The 18,430-nt window shown below is 45.3% G+C and overlaps 1 protein-coding gene and 1 long non-coding RNA gene across 4 annotated transcripts in view; both read left to right on the top strand.

The window, feature by feature from the left end:
- Positions 1–12,371, top strand: part of LOC126940779 (uncharacterized) — a 67,155-nt gene extending 54,784 nt beyond the window's left edge. Inside the window, exon 6 of one of the 3 annotated variants that reach the window (XR_007720907.1) lies at positions 8,883–12,371. This is a non-coding gene — a long non-coding RNA (uncharacterized LOC126940779). Of the gene's footprint in view, positions 1–1,648; positions 5,233–5,412; positions 6,537–8,882 lie in introns of those variants that run through there. The other 2 variants (XR_007720905.1, XR_007720906.1) reach the window with 2 other exon arrangements.
- A 1,211-nt stretch (positions 12,372–13,582) lies between these two features.
- USP12 (ubiquitin specific peptidase 12) overlaps positions 13,583–18,430 on the top strand; it is a 104,743-nt gene continuing 99,895 nt past the window's right edge. The window contains exon 1 of the mRNA XM_050766899.1: positions 13,583–13,877. Within this exon, the coding sequence (XP_050622856.1) occupies positions 13,830–13,877 (48 nt within the window). The 5' untranslated portion in view covers positions 13,583–13,829. The remainder of the gene's footprint in view (positions 13,878–18,430) is intronic.

The raw sequence follows: 18,430 nt of genomic DNA, 5'->3' as shown, positions 1-18,430 counted from the left end.
GAGGTCAGGACTTCGGCCAAGCTTCCCAGAGCTTCTGACATTGAAGTGCATCTTGGAGGATGAGCAGAGATTTGCCAGGTGAAGAATTAGGGCAAATGTAATCTGACCATGTAACTTGTTCAAACCAGGACACTTGGGCAGATGGAGGGGGAGGGGGTTAATTAATAATTACACCAGACAATAGGCGTAAACAGAGATTGTTCTGGGCAAACCAGGCCACATGGTCACTCTTGGCAGAAGGAGCAATGTGGGCAGATTTGGAGGATGGTGGAAGCCCTTGGGAAAGGCAAAAGTTCAGCATGTTGAATGAGTGTGGCCTGCGGGAGGAGGGCTGAGCTGGAGTGGTGGGCTGGCCGGAGTGAGAGGGTGCAGTTCTCGCAAAGAGCTTCAACTTGGTCCCCTGGCAATGAGAACCTGTGGAGGTTTGTCCACAGGGCAGCACTGGGACCAGACTTACAGTCACTCTGGCAGGGCATAAAGAACTGGAGGGCACAGACTAGAGGCTAGAGGTGAGGCAGGAGGCTGGAGAGTGGTTTTTTTGGGGAATGATGGGCCCCGATCTCAAGCAGCAGGGGGATGGGGCTTCAGAAGGAAATATGTACACCTGAGGGGGAACATTCCTGGGGTGGAACTGACTGGCCTGCAAGCGGGGATGGGAGGGCTGGGAAGGAAAAGAAGAAATGATGATGCTTAAATTTCCAGCCTGGGTGACTGACTGGTGGTGTTGGCTCTCCGTCCCCATCAGTGGTGACAAGTAGAGAATGACCTCAGCTGTTTGGCTGACTCAGAGTTGACAGGGAGTAGATACAGGAAACTCAGACTTGCAGGGACCAAGGGCCCAGCCAAGTGGCCAATCCAAAAGCTGAGTCACAAAGCCAAAGGGTCAGCACAGATGGAAAAGGAGACAAGGTGGGGGGAGAGCAGGGAAGTCCGTGAGTGAGAAGCGTGGAAGCAGACGGGCAGGGAAGCGGTATCGGAAGCCAGGTGTCATGTTGATTCGCAAGCAGGCTTCGTGCATTTGCGCCCTTTATTCAGAAGGCAGCAGGGGATCCCTAGGCTGATACATGGAAGTATCAATAAGCCGTGGCCCCCAGGGTGGACACGCGGACTGTGGGAGCAGAAGAGTGGATGTGTAAGCAGGTCACAGTCTTGGAAGTGATGGTGCTCTGGGGACTTGGAGGAGGAGGGAAATCGGTGTAAATTAACAAATTGGCATTCTGTTTTGTCCTCAAGTCCCTTGTGAGGGTTTTTTTTTTTTTTTTTTTTTAGATTCTTTAGTTTTTGATTGTGATAAAATCACACAATATTTATCATTTTAGCCATTTGTCAACATACAATTCAGCAGCTTTAAATACATCCACAAGGTTGTACGTCTATCACCATTATTTATACCCCAACTTTTTCATCATCCCCAACAGAAACGCTGTACCCATTAAACAATAACTTCCCCTTATTCCCTCTCTGATAATCTCTACTTTCTATTTTTATGAATTCGACTATTCCAGCTATCTCATATTAATATAAGTGAAATCATACATTAGTCCTTTTGTGTCTGGTTTATTTCACTTAACAAAATGTTCTCCATGTTCATCCATGTCATAGCATATATCACAATTTTATTTTTTTTCTTCTTTTTTTTCAAAAATAGGTCTTGTTATGTTGCCCAGGCTGGCCTCAACCTCCTGACCTCAAGCAGCCTCCTGAGTAGCTAGTACTACAGGCATATGCCATTGCACCCAGTCTTCATTCCTTTTTATGGCTGAGTAATATTCCGTATACATGTATGTACCACATTTTAAGTTTATCCATTCATGCATCATTGAACACTTGGGTGCTTCCACCTTTGGACTATTATTGTGAATAATGCTACTATGAACATGAGTGTGCAAATATCTGTTGGATTGCCTGCATTCAGTTCTTTTGGATACATACCCAGACATGGAACTGCAGAATCATATGGCAATTTTATGCTTAATTTTCTTAAGAACTGCCATACTGTTTTCTTCACCATTGGCTGCACCATTGTGTATTCCTACCAGCAATTTCTCCACTTGTTGTAGAGAAAAGGGTTACAATTTCTCTGCATTTATCTACATCTTTGCTAATGCTTGTTAGTTTCATATATATATAGCTATCCTAATAGGTCCTTGTGAGTTTATTTGTTTGTTTGTTTTTTTGAGTAAATCTGTCTCCCTTGCACCAAATGTGTTCCTTGATAGAAAAATTGAGCTTCAGGTCTGACGACTGAAGACTTGTCTCTGGACTCATGACCCACTCTGTGCTGTCCTATCTCAGCTGCCCTTTCTCTAAGGCTTTGGGTACATACACCAGCAAAGAAATTTATGTGGGAGTTTTCACTAATTTATGTAAGAGTCTTACAACACTCTTTACACACTATATCTTGGAAAATCTTTAAGTAGGGCACTAGTGATGTTAAGTGGGAGAACCAAGACTAGATTCCTCCAAAGAGACACTTCATTTAGACCATATTTCATCATTTTGTGAGGGGGCTCGTGGCAATGTTATGAATGGACCTCAGGGAGGTGCCAACATGATTTCCAAAGGCCTGATTATGCCTGTAACACAGTGGATGGCTTAAAGAGCAAAGACAGCCTCACAATGCCTCCATGTCATCTAGTTCCCATGATATCAATGGCAACTCTATCAAGGTGAAAAGAGAGCAAGAAGCTACTGGGCTGATAACCTTGAAACACTGTTTTTATTATAAAAGTAATACATTTTCAATATGAAATGTTAAACAAAAATGAAGTACACAAAAAAGAAAGGGAAAGCCTCTATAATTCTACTCCCCAGAATTAATCACAATAGTTAAATTTATAATCTTCCAAATATTGGGTATAAAATTATACCTGTTCTCGTAATTACATCTTATCTTGAAATTTGCTGTTTCTTTTTAACTTAATAATAGATTGTGGATGTGTTTTTGAGCCGGACACATATACCCTTAATTTTTTTTTTTTTTTTTTTTTTTGAGACAGGGACTTGCTCTGTCACCCCACCTAAAGTGCAGTGGTGTGATCACTGTTCACTGCAGCCTTGACCTTCTGGGCTCAAGTGAACCTCCTTCCTCAGCTTCCCAAGCACCTGGGACTACAGGCGTGTGCCTCCACGACTGGGTAATTTTAATTTTTCTTAGAGATGGGTGTCTCACTATGTCGCCCAGCTGGTCTGGAACTCCTGGGCTCAAGTGATCCTCCTGCCTATGCCTCCCAAAGTGTTGGGATTACAGGTGTGAGGCACCGAGCCTGGCCCTGTCTTAATCTTTTGAAGGCTTGAATAATATTCACTTGTGTGGATGCATCAACATTTATTTAACCTTTCACTATGACAATCAGTGCTTCCAGAGAGCATGCTCGAACATATTATCTTCATGCTCGAACATATTATCTTCATGCTCTTGTGTGATGGGCTTAGATTTTAAAAGAATAACAAGACTTAGCAATGTGATTTAGGTAACACTCTGCAAAAAATCCATTAAAGATGCCTACTGCAGGTTGAGTGTCCCTAATCAGAAAATCTGGAAATTAAAATGCTCTAAAATCCAAAACTTTTTGAGTGCTGACAGGACATTGAAAGGAAATGATCATAGGGCATTTCAGGTTTGGGATTTTCAGGTTTAGGATGCTCAACCAGTGAGTACAATGCAAATATTCCCAAATCTGAAAAAAAATCATAAATCCAGAAGACTCCTGGTCCCAAGCATTTCGGGTAAGGGATAGTCAGCCTGAATCTTGACTGTGCCTTGGTGTTTATGCAACACTGTTACAAGACACTGACCTGTGATTTAAGAAGTGACTGACAAACTGAAAGGGTCAGGGTCTTTCCCAAGTTTAACTTTCTAACCCCTGTGCCAAACTGCCTGTCAGCTTCCTCTGAAGACTCATATAATAGGCTTTATTATTATGTAACCATTTTAAGTGCACAGTTAAGTGGCATGAAGGATTTTTTTTTTCTTTTTCTTTTTTTTTTTTGAGAGGGAGTTTCACTCTTGTTGCCCAGGCTGGAGTGCAATGGCATGATTTCAGATCACCGCAACCTCCACCTCCCAGGTTCAAGCGAGTCTCCTGCCTCAGCCTCCCGAGTAGCTGGGATTACAGGCATGCACCACCACACCCAGCTAATTTTGTGTTTTTAGTAGAGATGGGGTTTCTTCATGTTGGTCAGGCTGGTCTCGAACTCCCGACCTCAGGTGATCCACCTACCTCGTCCTCTCAAAGTGCTGGGATTACCGGCGTGAGCCACCATGCCCGGCCGTATTAAGGACATTTACGCTGTTGTGCAACCATCCATCTATCTCCAGAATTCTTTTCATCTTGGAAAAGTGAAACTCTGTGCCCATTAAACTATAACTCCCCCTGCCCTTCTCCTCAAGTCCCTGGCAACTGCCATTGTCCTTTCTGGCTCTATGAATTTGACTATTCTAGGTATCTCATACAAATGGAATACTGTATGGAATCATATAGTATTTATCATTTTGTGACTGGTTTATTTCACTTAGCATAACATCCTCAAGGCTCGTTCATGTTGTAGCATGTGTCGAAATACCATTTCTTGTTAAGGCTGAATAATAATCCCTTGTATGTTTATATTACATTTTGTTTATCTATTCTTCTGTCAATGGACATGCGGGTTATTTCCACCTCTTGGCTGTTGGAAATTCATTACCTTTTGAGTCAAGGAATCACAAGCTATTTTGACTGAAGTGTCCTGTTAAGAACAGGTGAAGAAAGATTCCAGGTGAACAACCATGCATTCCTTTTATCTCCTTTGTCCTGTGGGCTTGGTCTGGTGCTGAGAACTTATGTACAGTATCATATTTAATCCTTTCAACAACATGATGAGGTAGGGATCTTCACCATTGTATAATGAGGAAACTGGAGCTGAGAAGGTTAAGAGCTTGTTCAGAATCACAAACTGGCTGGGCATGGTGGCTCATGCCTGTAATCCTAGCACTTTGGGAGGTTGAGGCAGGCTGATCACCTGAAGTCTGGAATTCAAGACCAGCCTGAACCCCATCTCTACTAAAAACACAAAAATTAGCCAACCGTTGTGGTGCACGCCTGTAATCCCAGCTACTCGGGAGGCCAAGGCAGGAGAATCGCTTAAACCTGGGAGGCGAAGGTTGCAGTGAGCAAAGATCGCATCAGTGCACTCCAGCATGGGTGACAGAGTGAGACTAAGTCTCAAAAAAAAAAAAAAAAGAATCACAAACTGAACATCCTGCATGTGTGTTTGTGTGTGTGTACGGGGGGAGTCAATCAAGCCTTCGGACACCCTAAGTCTTAACTTGAAACCCTGTAGTATTTCAGGGTCAACTGTTTCTACAATTGAGCTTTATAAACTTTGACTTTCCCATATTCATTATTTTGTTGTGTATTTCCTGTTTCCCAGGAACACTTAACAATAGAATCCTTAAGATTCAAAACTCCTTGCTGTTTACCAGCAACAGACGAGAGGAAGAAGTGGCTCTGGGGACATTGTATGCCAGTCTGCGGCAGGTTGGCTGGAGAAGCAACCCTGGTTGCAGCTTTGGAGAGATAGATGTGCATTTACTTTTACCTGGAAAACCTATGAAAAAAAATTCTCGTAAATCTGTCATTTGTGTATCCTCAAGGTTTGTGCCAGAAAGCAGATATATCTGCTCCTGTGTGTAATTGTTGTTAAAAAACACAAAAAGGAAATAAAAGTCCACAACATACCTGGCAGAATTGACTAGAGGGAATTGGGAAAGGCCAAAGTAAATTCTTCTAAAAAATAAGCAAGCAAGGGAGAGGAGCTTGGAGGAGCAAGTGCTCTCCCTGTGCTGGGGAAAAGGCAGCGACAGGACCACCTCGTGGGCAGGTGCGGGCACTGATCACGTGATGGACTGGAGTCTACTGCATCTGTTTTCTCTTTGGGTCTTGAGGATGGAGTGGCAGGAACACGAGAACAGTGAGAAATTTTGAGGTTCACTTCCCTTCTTCCACCTCTCACTTCCCCCATAACCTCTTACTTTTGATAATGCTGGAAAAACAACCCAAGGCCAGCCCTCTTGAAGCAGGCAAATAGATGCTTGTCCTTTACTTCATGTATAAAGAGATTGTTTTCTTTCTTCACCCAGAGAGTCAGAGCTAATGAAAGTGGAAGATAAGTACCCTGAGAGAGGCCGAAGGAGGGAGTGTGGGGGTTCAAGTGTATGATCTACTTAGGCAGAGAGGAATCAGAGTTAAACTAGGCTCAAAATACATCACTTTTTTTTTTTTTTTTGAGACAGAGTCTTGCTCTGTTGCCCAGGCTGGAGTGCAGTGGTGTGATCTCGGCTCACTGCAACCTCCGCCTCTTGGGTTCAAGCGATTCTCCTGCCTCAGCCTCCTGAGTAGCTGGGATCACAGGTGCGCGCAACCACACCCAGCTAATTTTTGTATTTTTTAGTAGAGATGGGGTTTCATCATGTTAGTCATGCTGGTCTCGAGCTCCTAACCTCATGATCTGCCAGCCTCGGCCTCCCAAAGTGCTGGGATTACAGGTGTGAGCCACTGGGCCTGGCCAATACATTACTTTTAAAACTAAAAAAAAAAAAAAAAGTAAACTGTGCCCTAGTAATTTAAAAATAATGTCACATAAATATGTCTTTTTAAGTTTTAAAAATACTCAATTTACTGAAGTTTTGAAATAGTTGTACATTCGTATGTGTAACTAAAAAAGTATACGGTAAAAATTCCCTCCTGTACCTTCTCCCCTAGTTCCCACTTCCTCATTCCAGGAAATCACCGTTAACAGTTTATTGTGTATATGACAGGAGTTTCTTCATGCTAAATATATTTTGGAATTTTTTATTTGGCTTAACATTGCTGTGCTTAGCTATATATATATATATATGTATATATTTAAAGAAGAAGTAGAAACCATGTGTATTTTCATCAGCTGAGGACTCAGCTTGAACATTTCAGGAAACCCCAACGTGGCACATTACCTCTCCCTAGGTACCCTAGGTAGGCCGATGAAGGTCAAGTGGCAAGGAGGCCCCGTGGGTGCTAAAATGCAAATCTGAATGTGAAAGTGACAGCAAAATGACAAGGTAGAGCCAAAGGTTTACCATACAAACTCCAACAAATGGTTAAACCCTGGTAAAACATATAGAAAAGCTACTCTGAAAAATTTGAGAGGTAGGTAGTAGAGAGAAAGCAAGATGAAGGAAGACGTATCCATAGGAGAACTCTTAAGGGCACAAATAAATAAAATCAGAGTTGGGAATGGGGAAGTTAGACCTAGATGCTGGAGGCTTCTTGGAGGCCAGAGGATGTTTCAGTTTCTTGTGCTATTTCTTTTTTCCTGATAAACTTTCTAATTAGAGCTGAGCAAATGCTGAAAGAAAATGGGAAACTCCAACTTGAAGAAGGGATTCAGAGAAGCAGGCAGAATATCTGTTAGTGCTTGAGGAGCCTTGACGTGTACTGTGTTGTTTGGAGAAGATAAAACATCCCTGTGTATCAGAATTATTTTACTTTTATTTGCTCTGGAGTGGGACATACTTAAAGTATAGGTGTTCATCAGTTTCAATTCATTCAGTAACAAGTATTTATTGAGCACTAACTGCCAGGATGGGTCCAGGCATTAGGCCAGGTCTCCTTGAGAAGGTGACATGTGAGTTGAAGTCCCACGCCAAAAACTTACTGTGTAAAGAAGGAGGGAGAGTGTTCCGGGGAGAAGGAAAGGCCAGTGCAAAGGCTCAGAGGCGCTGCGGAGCTTGTTAGTGTTTGAGGAACAAGTGGGAGCAACATAGTACATGAGGGGAGAGAGGTAGGAGATGAAGCTGGAAAGACAGGGAGAGGAGGAGGGAGGGAGAAGAGGAGGAGGAGATGGAGAAAAAGAAAGAGAAGAACAAGAAGAATGAGAAAGAGGTGAAGAAGAAGAGAAGAGGAAGAAGAGGACGAGGGAGAAGAGGAAGAGGAAGGGAAGAAGAAGAAGGGAAGAAAGGAGTAGAGAAGACTCTAGTATGTAGTAACTTTTTTTTTTTTTTCTTCAATAGAGACAGGGTTTTACCATGTTGCCCAGGCTGGTCTGTAACTCCTGGGTTCAAGCGATCCACTTGCCTGGCTTCCCAAAGTGCTGGGATTACAGGCGTGAGCCACCACGCCCTGCGGGGATACCTTTCCAAATGCTTTCATTAGACACTCTTCTTCTGTGAAAAGTGGGAGACAGAAAGAGAGATAGCTGGCTGGGCGCGGTGGCTCATGCCTGTAATCCCAGTACTTTGGGAGGCCGAGGAATGTGGATCAGCTGTGGTTAGGAGTTTCATATTTAGTTTTCACATTTAGGAGTTTCATGGCCAACATGGCGAAACCCCATCTCTACTAAAAATACGAAAAAATTAGCCGGGAGTGGTGGTGGGTGCCTGTAATCCCAACTACTCAGGAGGCTGAGGCAGGAGAATTGCTTGAACTTGGGAGGTGGGGGTTGCAGTGAGCCGAGATTGCGCCATTGCACTCCAGTCTGGATGGCAAGAGCCTCAAAAAAAAAAAAAAAACCAAAAACAAAAAAGAAAAACTCCACCTCAAAAAAACAAAAAACAAAAAAAAAAAAACATGTAGAACATGTTGACAAACTGAAACACAAACATGATCCCTTCTGATTGCTCAATTATTCAGCAATGTATTGTATATATCTAAATCCTGTTTACTTAGTCAATAAATACTAAGTACCTCTGAGGCAAGATGAAGGAAGACACTGTATCCATAGGAAAAACTCTAAGGGCACAAATAAAGAAAATCAGAGTTAGGAATGAGGAAGTTAGACCTAGATGCTAGAGGATTCTCGGAGTCCAGAGGATGTTTCATTTTCTTGTGCTATTTTTTTTTTTTTCTGATGAACTTTCTCATTAGAGCTGAGCAAATGCTGAAAAGAAAATGGGGAACTCCAACCCGAAGAAGAGATTCAGAGAAGCAGGCAGAATATCTGTTAGTGCTTGAGGAGCCTTGAAATGTATCGTGTTGGTTGGAGGTCAGTAGTTCGAGACCAGCCTGGCCAGCATGGTGAAACCCTGTCTCTACTAAAAAAACAAAATCAGCCGGGTGTGGTGGCTCATGCCTGTAATCCCAAAATTAATCCGTCTCAAAAAAAAAAAAAAAAAGGGCTTGAAAAGTAAGTCGCTGATTTGTTGATGCAAGCCAATAAAACAATTACTGTTTTGATTGACATCTGTTGCTGGATGGCTGGATGATATTAATGAATGCCACCAAGCAGGTTGATTCCTTCAACTATTAAGAGGTTGGGTAAAGAAGTGGAGAGACCACAGGTTTTAGAGTCAGAGCCTTTGTGTGAATCCTGGCCCTGTATGTGCTGGTTAGTGCAATGATGAATGTTATACTCCCTTGTGTGTAAAATAAGTATGAAATGATGGATCTGTAAGGTCATTGTAAGGGTTACATTGGAATATGTATCTGAAGTACTAAGCAGGTGGCTGGCACATAGCAGAGGCTCATTAAATCTGGAGGAGCAAGCTGGCAGCCTGAGGGCTGTATTTGCCCACCCCAACTTTTTTTTTGAGATGGAGTCTCTCTCTGTTGCTCAGGCTGGAGTGCAGTGGCGTGATCTTGGCTCACTGCAAGCTCTGCCTCCCGGGTTCACGCCATTCTCCTGCCTTAGCCTCCCAAGTAGCTGGGACTACAGGTGCCCGCCACCACGCCCAGCTAATTTTTTAGTAGAGACGGGGTTTCACCATGTTAGCCAGGATGGTCTTGATCTCCTGACCTCGTGATCTGCCTGCCTTGGCCTCCCAAAGTGATGGGATTACAGGCGTGAGTGACTGTGCCTGGCCCCCAACTTTTAAAATGTTGACTTTGAATGTCCATTCTAAGCTCTCCATTTTGTGTTGAGTGCCAGACACTATTTGAAACATGTTTTATCCTTGTAACGTAATTGTTACCCTTATTTTCCAGATGAGGAAAGTGAAACAAAGAAATACCTATTTGAGTATTTTTTTTGTAGCTTAAACCTTCATGCAAGTCCCAAAAGAGTCGGTGCCTCTCAACCTCATCCTGCCAGAATCAAAATAAAATACTTTTACAAAGCTGGTGTAGTAGAGTGGACACAGGTGTGGCTCCTGGAGCTAGGTTCAAACCTTAGTTCCACTGCTTACTAGTTAGTTGTGCAACCCTGGAAAAGTTATCTCTGTACCTTGGTTTCCTTATCTAAACGTGGGGATAATCATAACACCTGCTTCATCGGGTTATTGTGAAGCTTGGATAAAATGGTCACACCCCTTCCTGGACCTCTCCCCACCACTTTCTTTCCCAACCCATCACAAGCAAAGCTTCACTCATTTATGTGAGCTGGTGTGAACCCACATGCCTTCAGGGAGAAGAGAGGTGGCAGAACTATATAATAAAGTGACTTATGTTCAACTGCTGAACAGAATGAGTAACGGAAAATTTGAGGCAGACTGGAAGGAACTGGAGAGTGTGGGCTTGTGTAAAGGTATGAAAATGAAAAAATTATAAAATGCTGTGCTCACTAAATGGATTAAGGTTGGACATAGTTCATTTACTTGCCTAGTCCCTGAGGCATCTGGGCATATTTTGTAGTTTGCATATTCAAGAAGGCCCAAAAGGAGTCAGTTTTACACAAACTCATCTTTCGCTAGGCACAGGGAAGCTCTTTGTAAAGCTGATTACACAGCTGTGTAAAGCTGTGTTCTAAAGCCAGATGACCCTTTCCAAGCTCAGGGTCCAAAAGTGTGGCATTTCAGCCAAACTTATTCTCCAACTGCATGACATATGGTAAAGAACACTCAGTACAACACCTAGCACATAGATTCAAGAATCTCTCTTTTATGTTTGTTGCCTCTCCAGTCGGCCATAGGAGACAAGGCATTGTGAGGCTCTGTGATCAGGTTTCATGATTTTACCTGTGAATTTAGACAGCTCCAACATCAGCTAGACACGACTCCAGATAATTCTAACAGAAATCCATTTTATTTCTTTTTTAATTTACGTTTTATTTTTGAGATGGAATCTTGCGCCGTCGCCCAAGCTAGAGTGCAGTAGCGCAATCTCAACTCACTGGTTTTTCCCAGGTTCATGCGATTCTCCTGCCTCAGCCTCCCCAGTAGCTGGGATCACAGGTGCTCACCACCATGCCCAACTAATTTTTGTAGTTTTAGTAGACACGGGGTTTCTCCATGTTGGCCAGGCTGGTCTCGAACTCCTGACCTCAAGTGATCCACGCGCCTTGGCCCCCCAAAGTGCTGGGATTACAACAGCAAGAGCCATCGCGCTGTATTTTTGAGACACGGTTTCGGTCTGTCGCTCAGGCTATGGTGTAGTGGCTCAATCATGGCTCACTGCCACCTGGATCTCTTGGGCTTAAGTGATCCTCCCACCTCGCCTCCCAAGTAGCTGGGTCTATAGGTATGTGCTACCATGCACCACTGATTTATTTTATTTTTACTTTTAGTAGAGACAAGGTCTCACTATGTTGCCCAGGCTGGTCTTGAACTCCCTGGTCGCAAGGAAGTTGGTCTTGAGCTCAAGCAATCCTCCTGTCTCAGCCTCCCAAAGTGCTGGGATTACAGGCCTGAGCCACTGTGCCCAGCCTAGAAATTTATTTATTTATTTATTTATTTTCGAGAGACAGTCTCACTCCGTCACCCAGGCTGGGGTGCAGTGGCGCAATCCCAGTTCACTGCAACCTCCACCTCCAGAATCCAAGCTATTCTTGTGCCTCAGCCTCCTGAGTAGCTGGGATTACAGGTGTGCGCCGCTGCACCCGACTAATTTTTGTATTTAGTAGAGACGGGACTTCACCATGTTGGCCGGGCTGGTCTTCCAACTCCTGACCTCAAGTAATCCAACCGCCTCGGCCTCCCAAAGTGCTGGAATTACAGGTGTAAGCCACCATACCAGGCCTAGAAATTCACTTTAGAAAGGCCTTGTTCTTATATAAACTTACATGTAAAGCCGGTGGCTTTTGTTCCTGTGACACGTTAGGATTAATGGACAAGGAGGTGTATGGGTGGTTAGCGGGATGGAGGCAGGGCTAAAATTCTGGCACATCAGATCTGTTTGCTGGAATAGAACAGCAAGGGGAAAGGACAGGATGACCACAGCTGTTTGTTTATCAGGATGGGCAGACAGACGGGCATGGGGACACTCGGACAAAGCCCAGGTGGGCCCTAGAGGTCTAAGATGTAGAAACCCTTGTCCAAACAGGGGTTAGAAAAGAGCAAGAAAGACTTCAGGTGGGTGATGCTTGCAAGTCTAGAGAGGGAAGCCCCTGGCTGGGGTATCAGGGCTCTCGGCTTCCATGGAGGCAGGCGCTTGGAGAACCAGGCCGGCTACCATGGGACTTAGCTATATTCAATCTGCATTCTCCCCCCAAGCAAGCTTATAATGGAATCACTATGGAAACAGTATTCATGTACCAGAAGTCTATTTTTCACTTAAATTTTGTTTGAATGCTTTGTTTTTGAGTGCTTTGAGCCCGTGAGGTGAGGCACTTCTGATTTTACAGCTCTGCCTGAATTCAGATCCTCAATCCCACTGAATTAGGGGAACCCAGAAAAGTACCCCATCACGAGTTCACCCATCGAAGATGCCACAAGCTTTCTAACATAGTAATTTATGAAGTTATTCTACTCACTTGAGCTACTTTCTCAAATAGGAAAAAATAAAGCTGAGCTGCCAGGCATGAAGAACAGGGTGCAAATATGAATTTTAGAAAAGAAGAAAAGAGGAACTACCCATGCCAGTAGCCAGCACTGCCTAAGGATTTCTCACAGGGCATTCTTCTTGCTTGTGGGCTTCTTGTCTCTGGTAATATCATCATCACTGCTGGCTTGAGATCTTCCCTATTTTGCAGCTCAATGTGCAGATATTTAGAAGCCTGTTATAAATTTACGGCCAACAGGCCAGCAGGATTTGCTCCTCTCCTTCCCCCATTACTTATTTCTTCTTAATTCAAAGAGTTAAACGTGTAATTCGTTCTTTGCCTCTTCATTTTTATTTAATTATTTTGTCTTTTTCTAAGTTGTGTTTGACTCCGGTGATTCATCCAATATACGTAAAAAGAAACAAACCAAGTGCTTGGGTAACCCGGGTTATCTTTAACTGTACAGAGCAGGTTTCCTCCCACTCCGCGCATAGTTACCCAGATCATCGCCTCCGTTTTCTGTTTAGGCAGCGGGGGCTCGCCGTCCCCTCGCCCGCGGTGGGTGTCGCAGCTGGTCCCCTCGAGGTTCTCCCAGGTCGCCGCCGCCTCCCTCGCCCCCGCGCCCCCCCGCCGCGCCCCTTCCTACGCGGGGCATCTAAGCGCCCGGCTCTAGGACCGCAGGGACGCGGGCAGGAGGCGGTGCCCGCCTTCGGTCCTGCCCTCTGCCGCGCGCGGGGTGGGGCCGGGCCGGAGTTCCCCGCCTCGCGCTCGTCGGCCGCGGAGGGGGCGCCGAGGGGTGGGCGGGGCTGCGCCGCCGGGCCGCGCTGCTGCCTGGCAGGCCGGGCATTAGGGCCTCGGCGGAGCCCGCTCCCCTGCGCGCTGGGCGGGGTGGGCGGAGGGCGGCTTCGCGGGCAGGCGCGGGCCCGGAGGCAGCGGCTGCGTCCTGCGCTGGGGCGGAGCCGGGGGCGGGCCGGCGGCCGGCAGGCGGGGGCTGGGGCCCGAGGCCGGGAGTGCCTGAGCGCCGGCGGCGACGACGGCAGCGGCGGCCCAGCGGGCTCGGTGCGTGGGTCCGCGGCGGCTCGGGGTCCGCCCGCGGGCTGCGGTGCGAGCGGGCGGCCCGGCTCTCCTCTTCCCCCGCCCGCCGCCGCCGCTGTGATTGGGTGGAAGATGGCGCTGGCCGGATGGAAATCCTAATGACAGTCTCCAAATTCGCCTCCATCTGTACCATGGTAGGTGCGGCGAGCGGGCGGCAGGGGCAGCCGGGACCTCTCGGACGGGCGGGCGGCGCTGGAGCCGCCTCTCCCGGTGGCTGCCCGCAGGGCCTAGCGCGGGGGCGGGCGGGCGGCCCGGGCGGGGGCGGTTGGACGGCGAGCAGGCGGGGAGCGCGGGGGTGAGCGGCCCAGGCGGCTGGGGAGGGGGCGCCGCCTGGTGGGCCAGGGCGGCGCGAGGGTGGCGGTGAGGGGGCGACTGTGCCGGACGTGGCGTGGGGCGGGCACCGGCCTCCGGGAGCCCTCGGCTGAACTGCTGGGGTGCGCTTGGGGCGCGGGGCCGAGAGCCGAGGCGGGCTGGGCCTGTGGCGGGGCAAGGGGTGGGCGCGCGCGAGTCGGAGCGCGGCCCCGGGCCGGGGTCGCCGGCGAGGGGGCGCGGAGCCGCGCTGGCTGCGTTTCCTCCTGGTCGCGCGCCGAGCGGGAGGGGTCCCCGGGCGGGGTGGGGGTCGGCGGGCAGGAAGGAAGGGTCTCGGCCGTGGCGGGCAGCGCTCTTTCCCGCCTGGGAGAGGACGGAAGTCAAGTGCAGATTTCCTCGCGCCGCTGGCTGGGCCGAGTCCCCGACCCCGCGCTGGGGGAAAGGGGCGTGTGTGAAGGTGGAAAGTTTAAATAAGTACTGTTGAAATTCTCTCCATTTTCTCCTCTGAGAGGCACATGCTCTCCCGTTTCCAGCCGTGTGTCCAGGTGGCAGTCTTGTCTCTGGGAATGCACGTTAATCTTGAAAAGCAGCATTAGCTTTCCTGTCATTTATTTACTTCAGCCCACCAGACACATCTGCATGTGGCTGGAGCTAGGTGTGTCTGTGCGGGGACCGCCTGCCAAGGCGACGGTATTTGTTTTCCTAGGGCGTTTAAATAGACTGTAAGGGAAAAGTGCTAATGCCCGCTGGAAGTCCCGAATTAAGCAAAACGTGGGCGCGTTTGAAACTTGGTGTTTTGTGCGTGGCCAGAAGGACCACAGTTTTCCACATGATGAGACAAATTCGTTTCATTAGCTCCTCATGAGCTTATATGTAGGGATCATAATTTATGAGTCATCACCGAAAAAAGTTAGTTCTTTGCAACGTGGGCCTAGTGGTTGTTATTAAAGACTTCTGAAATCTTGTGTTTCATGTCTCACTGGCCCTGTTTATGCAACTGATTTCATATAGGAGCTCCCCAAGCAATTTTCCGTCCAAGGGTTGTACATTGTATATATTTTTCTTTAAGGAGTGGTGAATCAGATCTGAAAGATGCTTTAAAAGCAGATTCTGTGCTGCACGCTGAGGAACAGTACAAAAAATGGCTGAAATCAGGTGGACATAAAATCGACAGTATTAAAGAAATCATACTGAAGGATGAATCATTGAAGACTCCATTTCCCAACTGGATGATTGTTCTTTCTCACAGTTTACATTTTAGGAAAGCATTGGTATTAAATGGACTATGTTAAAATGATTTTCGAGGATTGTTTGGGCTAATTATTTTTAGATATGCCAATTATTAGTCAGTTGTAAAAGGAATGCGATAATTAGGTCTTTTACAGTGACAATTTTGCCAGATTGCTGAGCTACACACATTGTGTGGGTCATAGTTCGTTGTCAAAGACTAGGATTTCAGGAGTGGTGTGATACTCTTTACCGACTATTCATTCACTCAAGTACTGTATATCAAGTATACATTTAGCAGCTACTAAATGCTGGAGGCAGGGCTGAGTGCTGGGGATGCAGTGTTGGTCAGGGCAGCCCCTGCTTTCATGGTGTTTACATTCTTGCTCATGGACACAAACAATATTTAAGTAAACAATAAATGTATGCTGTAATCAGATTAGGACAGTGAGAGACAGGGATTTGCCAGGGTCACACACTTAGTAAGTGGGATTCTTATCTCAAGGATGTCAAACTCAGAAGCTCTTTCTAGGGCTTCCACCCAGATACGTTAATTACATGTGGGGTGTGTGTGTATTGTTGGCAAATAGTGCCTGGCCAAATGAGATTGTTCCAAAGGTACTATTAAAATTGAGTGTGTCCGTATTCATATTTGAATACATTCGAATGCACCCCCAAACAGTGCTAAATATCTCAGTAGTTTGCAGTCTTATTCTTTAAAGAAAATTGCCATCTGTCCTCTAGAATCACAAAATTGAAAAGCAGAGATACCTCTTTGGCTTTGTAGGTGGTTTTGCGAGGCTTGGAACGCTCCTCCCCGCCACACCCCTTTTCCTTCTCGTCTGGAGAGTGTGTGTAGCTGTCTGTTAAGCAGGGAGCCTCCTTACTTCAATAATCCTACCCCTGTCCAACCCCACCCTCCATCCCCTTCCTACAGTTTAATGGCATTTTTGTAATCTCAGTAGCACCTTATGCTTACTGTGTAGTAAAATTTTCTTTGAACTCTTAATTATGAGGGCCTTGAAGGGGAAGGATTATCATTTACTCCTGCAGTTTGATCTGGAGTACCAAGTTCTGCATTCAGTATAGAAGTTTTCCAGAGTCCTTCCTGTCTCCTGCTATGCCGGGTGAAGCAGGGATGATACGGCTGTGTGTGTATGGAATGTGGAGAGAAGATGGGCTGGACTTAAACAGAATACTTCTCAGAGTCAGCAGCTGCGAAAACATTTAGGATGAGTTGAAATTTTATTCTATAGATACTGAAGTATACGTAATTTTTTCGTTTGTTAAAACAAGGTACCTGGGCAAATCTGCAGTACCTTAATTGGGTGAAGTAACTGTTAAAAACAAATCTGTTCGGCTGTGTCTTATTTTAGATCACTAGTATTCTGCTTACATGTGAAAATTAGTAAAACTTGTTTTTCGTAAGTTAGTATTATAGCCTGAACCAAATAGTGATTATGTTTAGACTGCAATGAGTACGTTTTCAAGGGTACCTCTTGAAATACCTCTTTTTAATTTGTCCATGAAATAATACATTTTCAGTATCACATGGTGTTTATTTTGCCTTTGAAGTAGTTTCAGGGCCTGGCACAGAGAATGAACTACCTGATATTTAATATTGTACTTAATAAGTGTGAAATAACGGGAAAAGTGACAGAATACATGTAGAGGGGGGCTCTGTTTTGCAGTTGAGGTGGCTAATCCGGGTGGTCCGTCATGAGGATGCAGTAGTGGTCAGGACAGCCCCTGCTTTGGGGCTGGAACTACTTACTGTTAGCTCCATAAATGTTAGCTCTGCCTCTGATCATTATTTTCTCTTCCTATTTGGGTTGTAGGAGTCATGGTTAGGAAGGCGTTATTGGGAGGGGGACAGGACAATGGAGAAGTTGTTGGTGCAGGAGGTGGGTAGAGTTAGATCGTGGGGTGGCACTGGCCTGGCTGCTTGCCCACCCCCGGTTACGAGGGCATGAGATTAGATCCATTAGATCATGGTGGTAATGAGGCCAAAGCTGGTAAAGGTAGGTGCTAGGAGAGTCTGACGGGCTTTACTTCTGAGAATGCCTGTGCGTGGCACAGCAGCTGAGCGTGGTGAACTTTACTTGCTGAAGAAAGGCACAGGTAAAGCTGACTGTCTTTTTCTTTTTTGTTCTGTTTTAATAACACAATTTTTTTAAACATAAATTAGAAAGGACATACATGGAAAATGTTTGCCTTTTCTTACTGCTCGAGTCTCACTGGGGTCCCAGGTAAGGATATGTGTGGTCAGTGGAATTTATCCTTACTACTGAAAAAAAAGAAAGCTGGGGCAAGCCTCAAAGCCCATGCTTTGTTGGCAATGTGTGTGTGTGTGAAAGTCTCCTCTTCATATAGCAAGAATATTATATTAAATAATGAAATTTCTTTTTCTTTCTCAAGAAATAGGGTGGATGTAGTCCTTTTATTAATGAAATACTTATTTGTAAATTAATATTTTGTTAGTAAAATAGTGCTTCCATGATAGGAGCATTCAGACGTGAGTTGCCATTGTTTTACTTATCTAATTTTTGTGTGTTCATTTAAAGAATGAACAAAACGTAAGCTTCTTAAGCCTTTAAAAAAATAAGAAAACCTCAAAAATAAGGAATCTTCTATTACATAAATGTTTGGTCAAAGGAATGTTTGAGCTTGGTGGGGAGAGAACATTTAGAAGAAGTATTAATGGAAGTTTTATTTAAGCCTACTCATCTTTTGAATTTGTCTAAAATACATTTTGGACATTAAAAATGATACATTCTCATAGAAATCTGGAAAATATAAAAACTCTAAGAAGCAAAAGGAAGGTCAGTTTTTACCTTCCAGAGCATATTGTCTTTGACTTTTTAAAAAACTTGAGTTGTATTCCCTGGATATAATTTTACACTGTTTTCCCATGAACGATTATTATGTTATCATTATCATCATTCCTGCCCATCCTAAAATTTGCCCAATTTTAGGATGAACATGAGTTTAATGTTACAAAGTGATGAGTTGGTGAGATTGGCCCAGTAAAGCATAATGGTAGGGTACTAGGGCGTTGACAGGTTATAACCCGTTTAATGATTATTAGAGGGTAAAGTGATACAGTTAGTAGAAATGGAATTTTATAAGAGGTGGTTTATTCTAATCTTAG

Source organism: Macaca thibetana, chromosome 17 (assembly GCF_024542745.1).
Source record: "Macaca thibetana thibetana isolate TM-01 chromosome 17, ASM2454274v1, whole genome shotgun sequence".
Classification (NCBI taxonomy): Eukaryota; Metazoa; Chordata; class Mammalia; order Primates; family Cercopithecidae; genus Macaca; species Macaca thibetana.
Note: the sequence above shows the minus strand (reverse complement) of the source record. Positions and strands in the feature narration are given on the sequence as shown.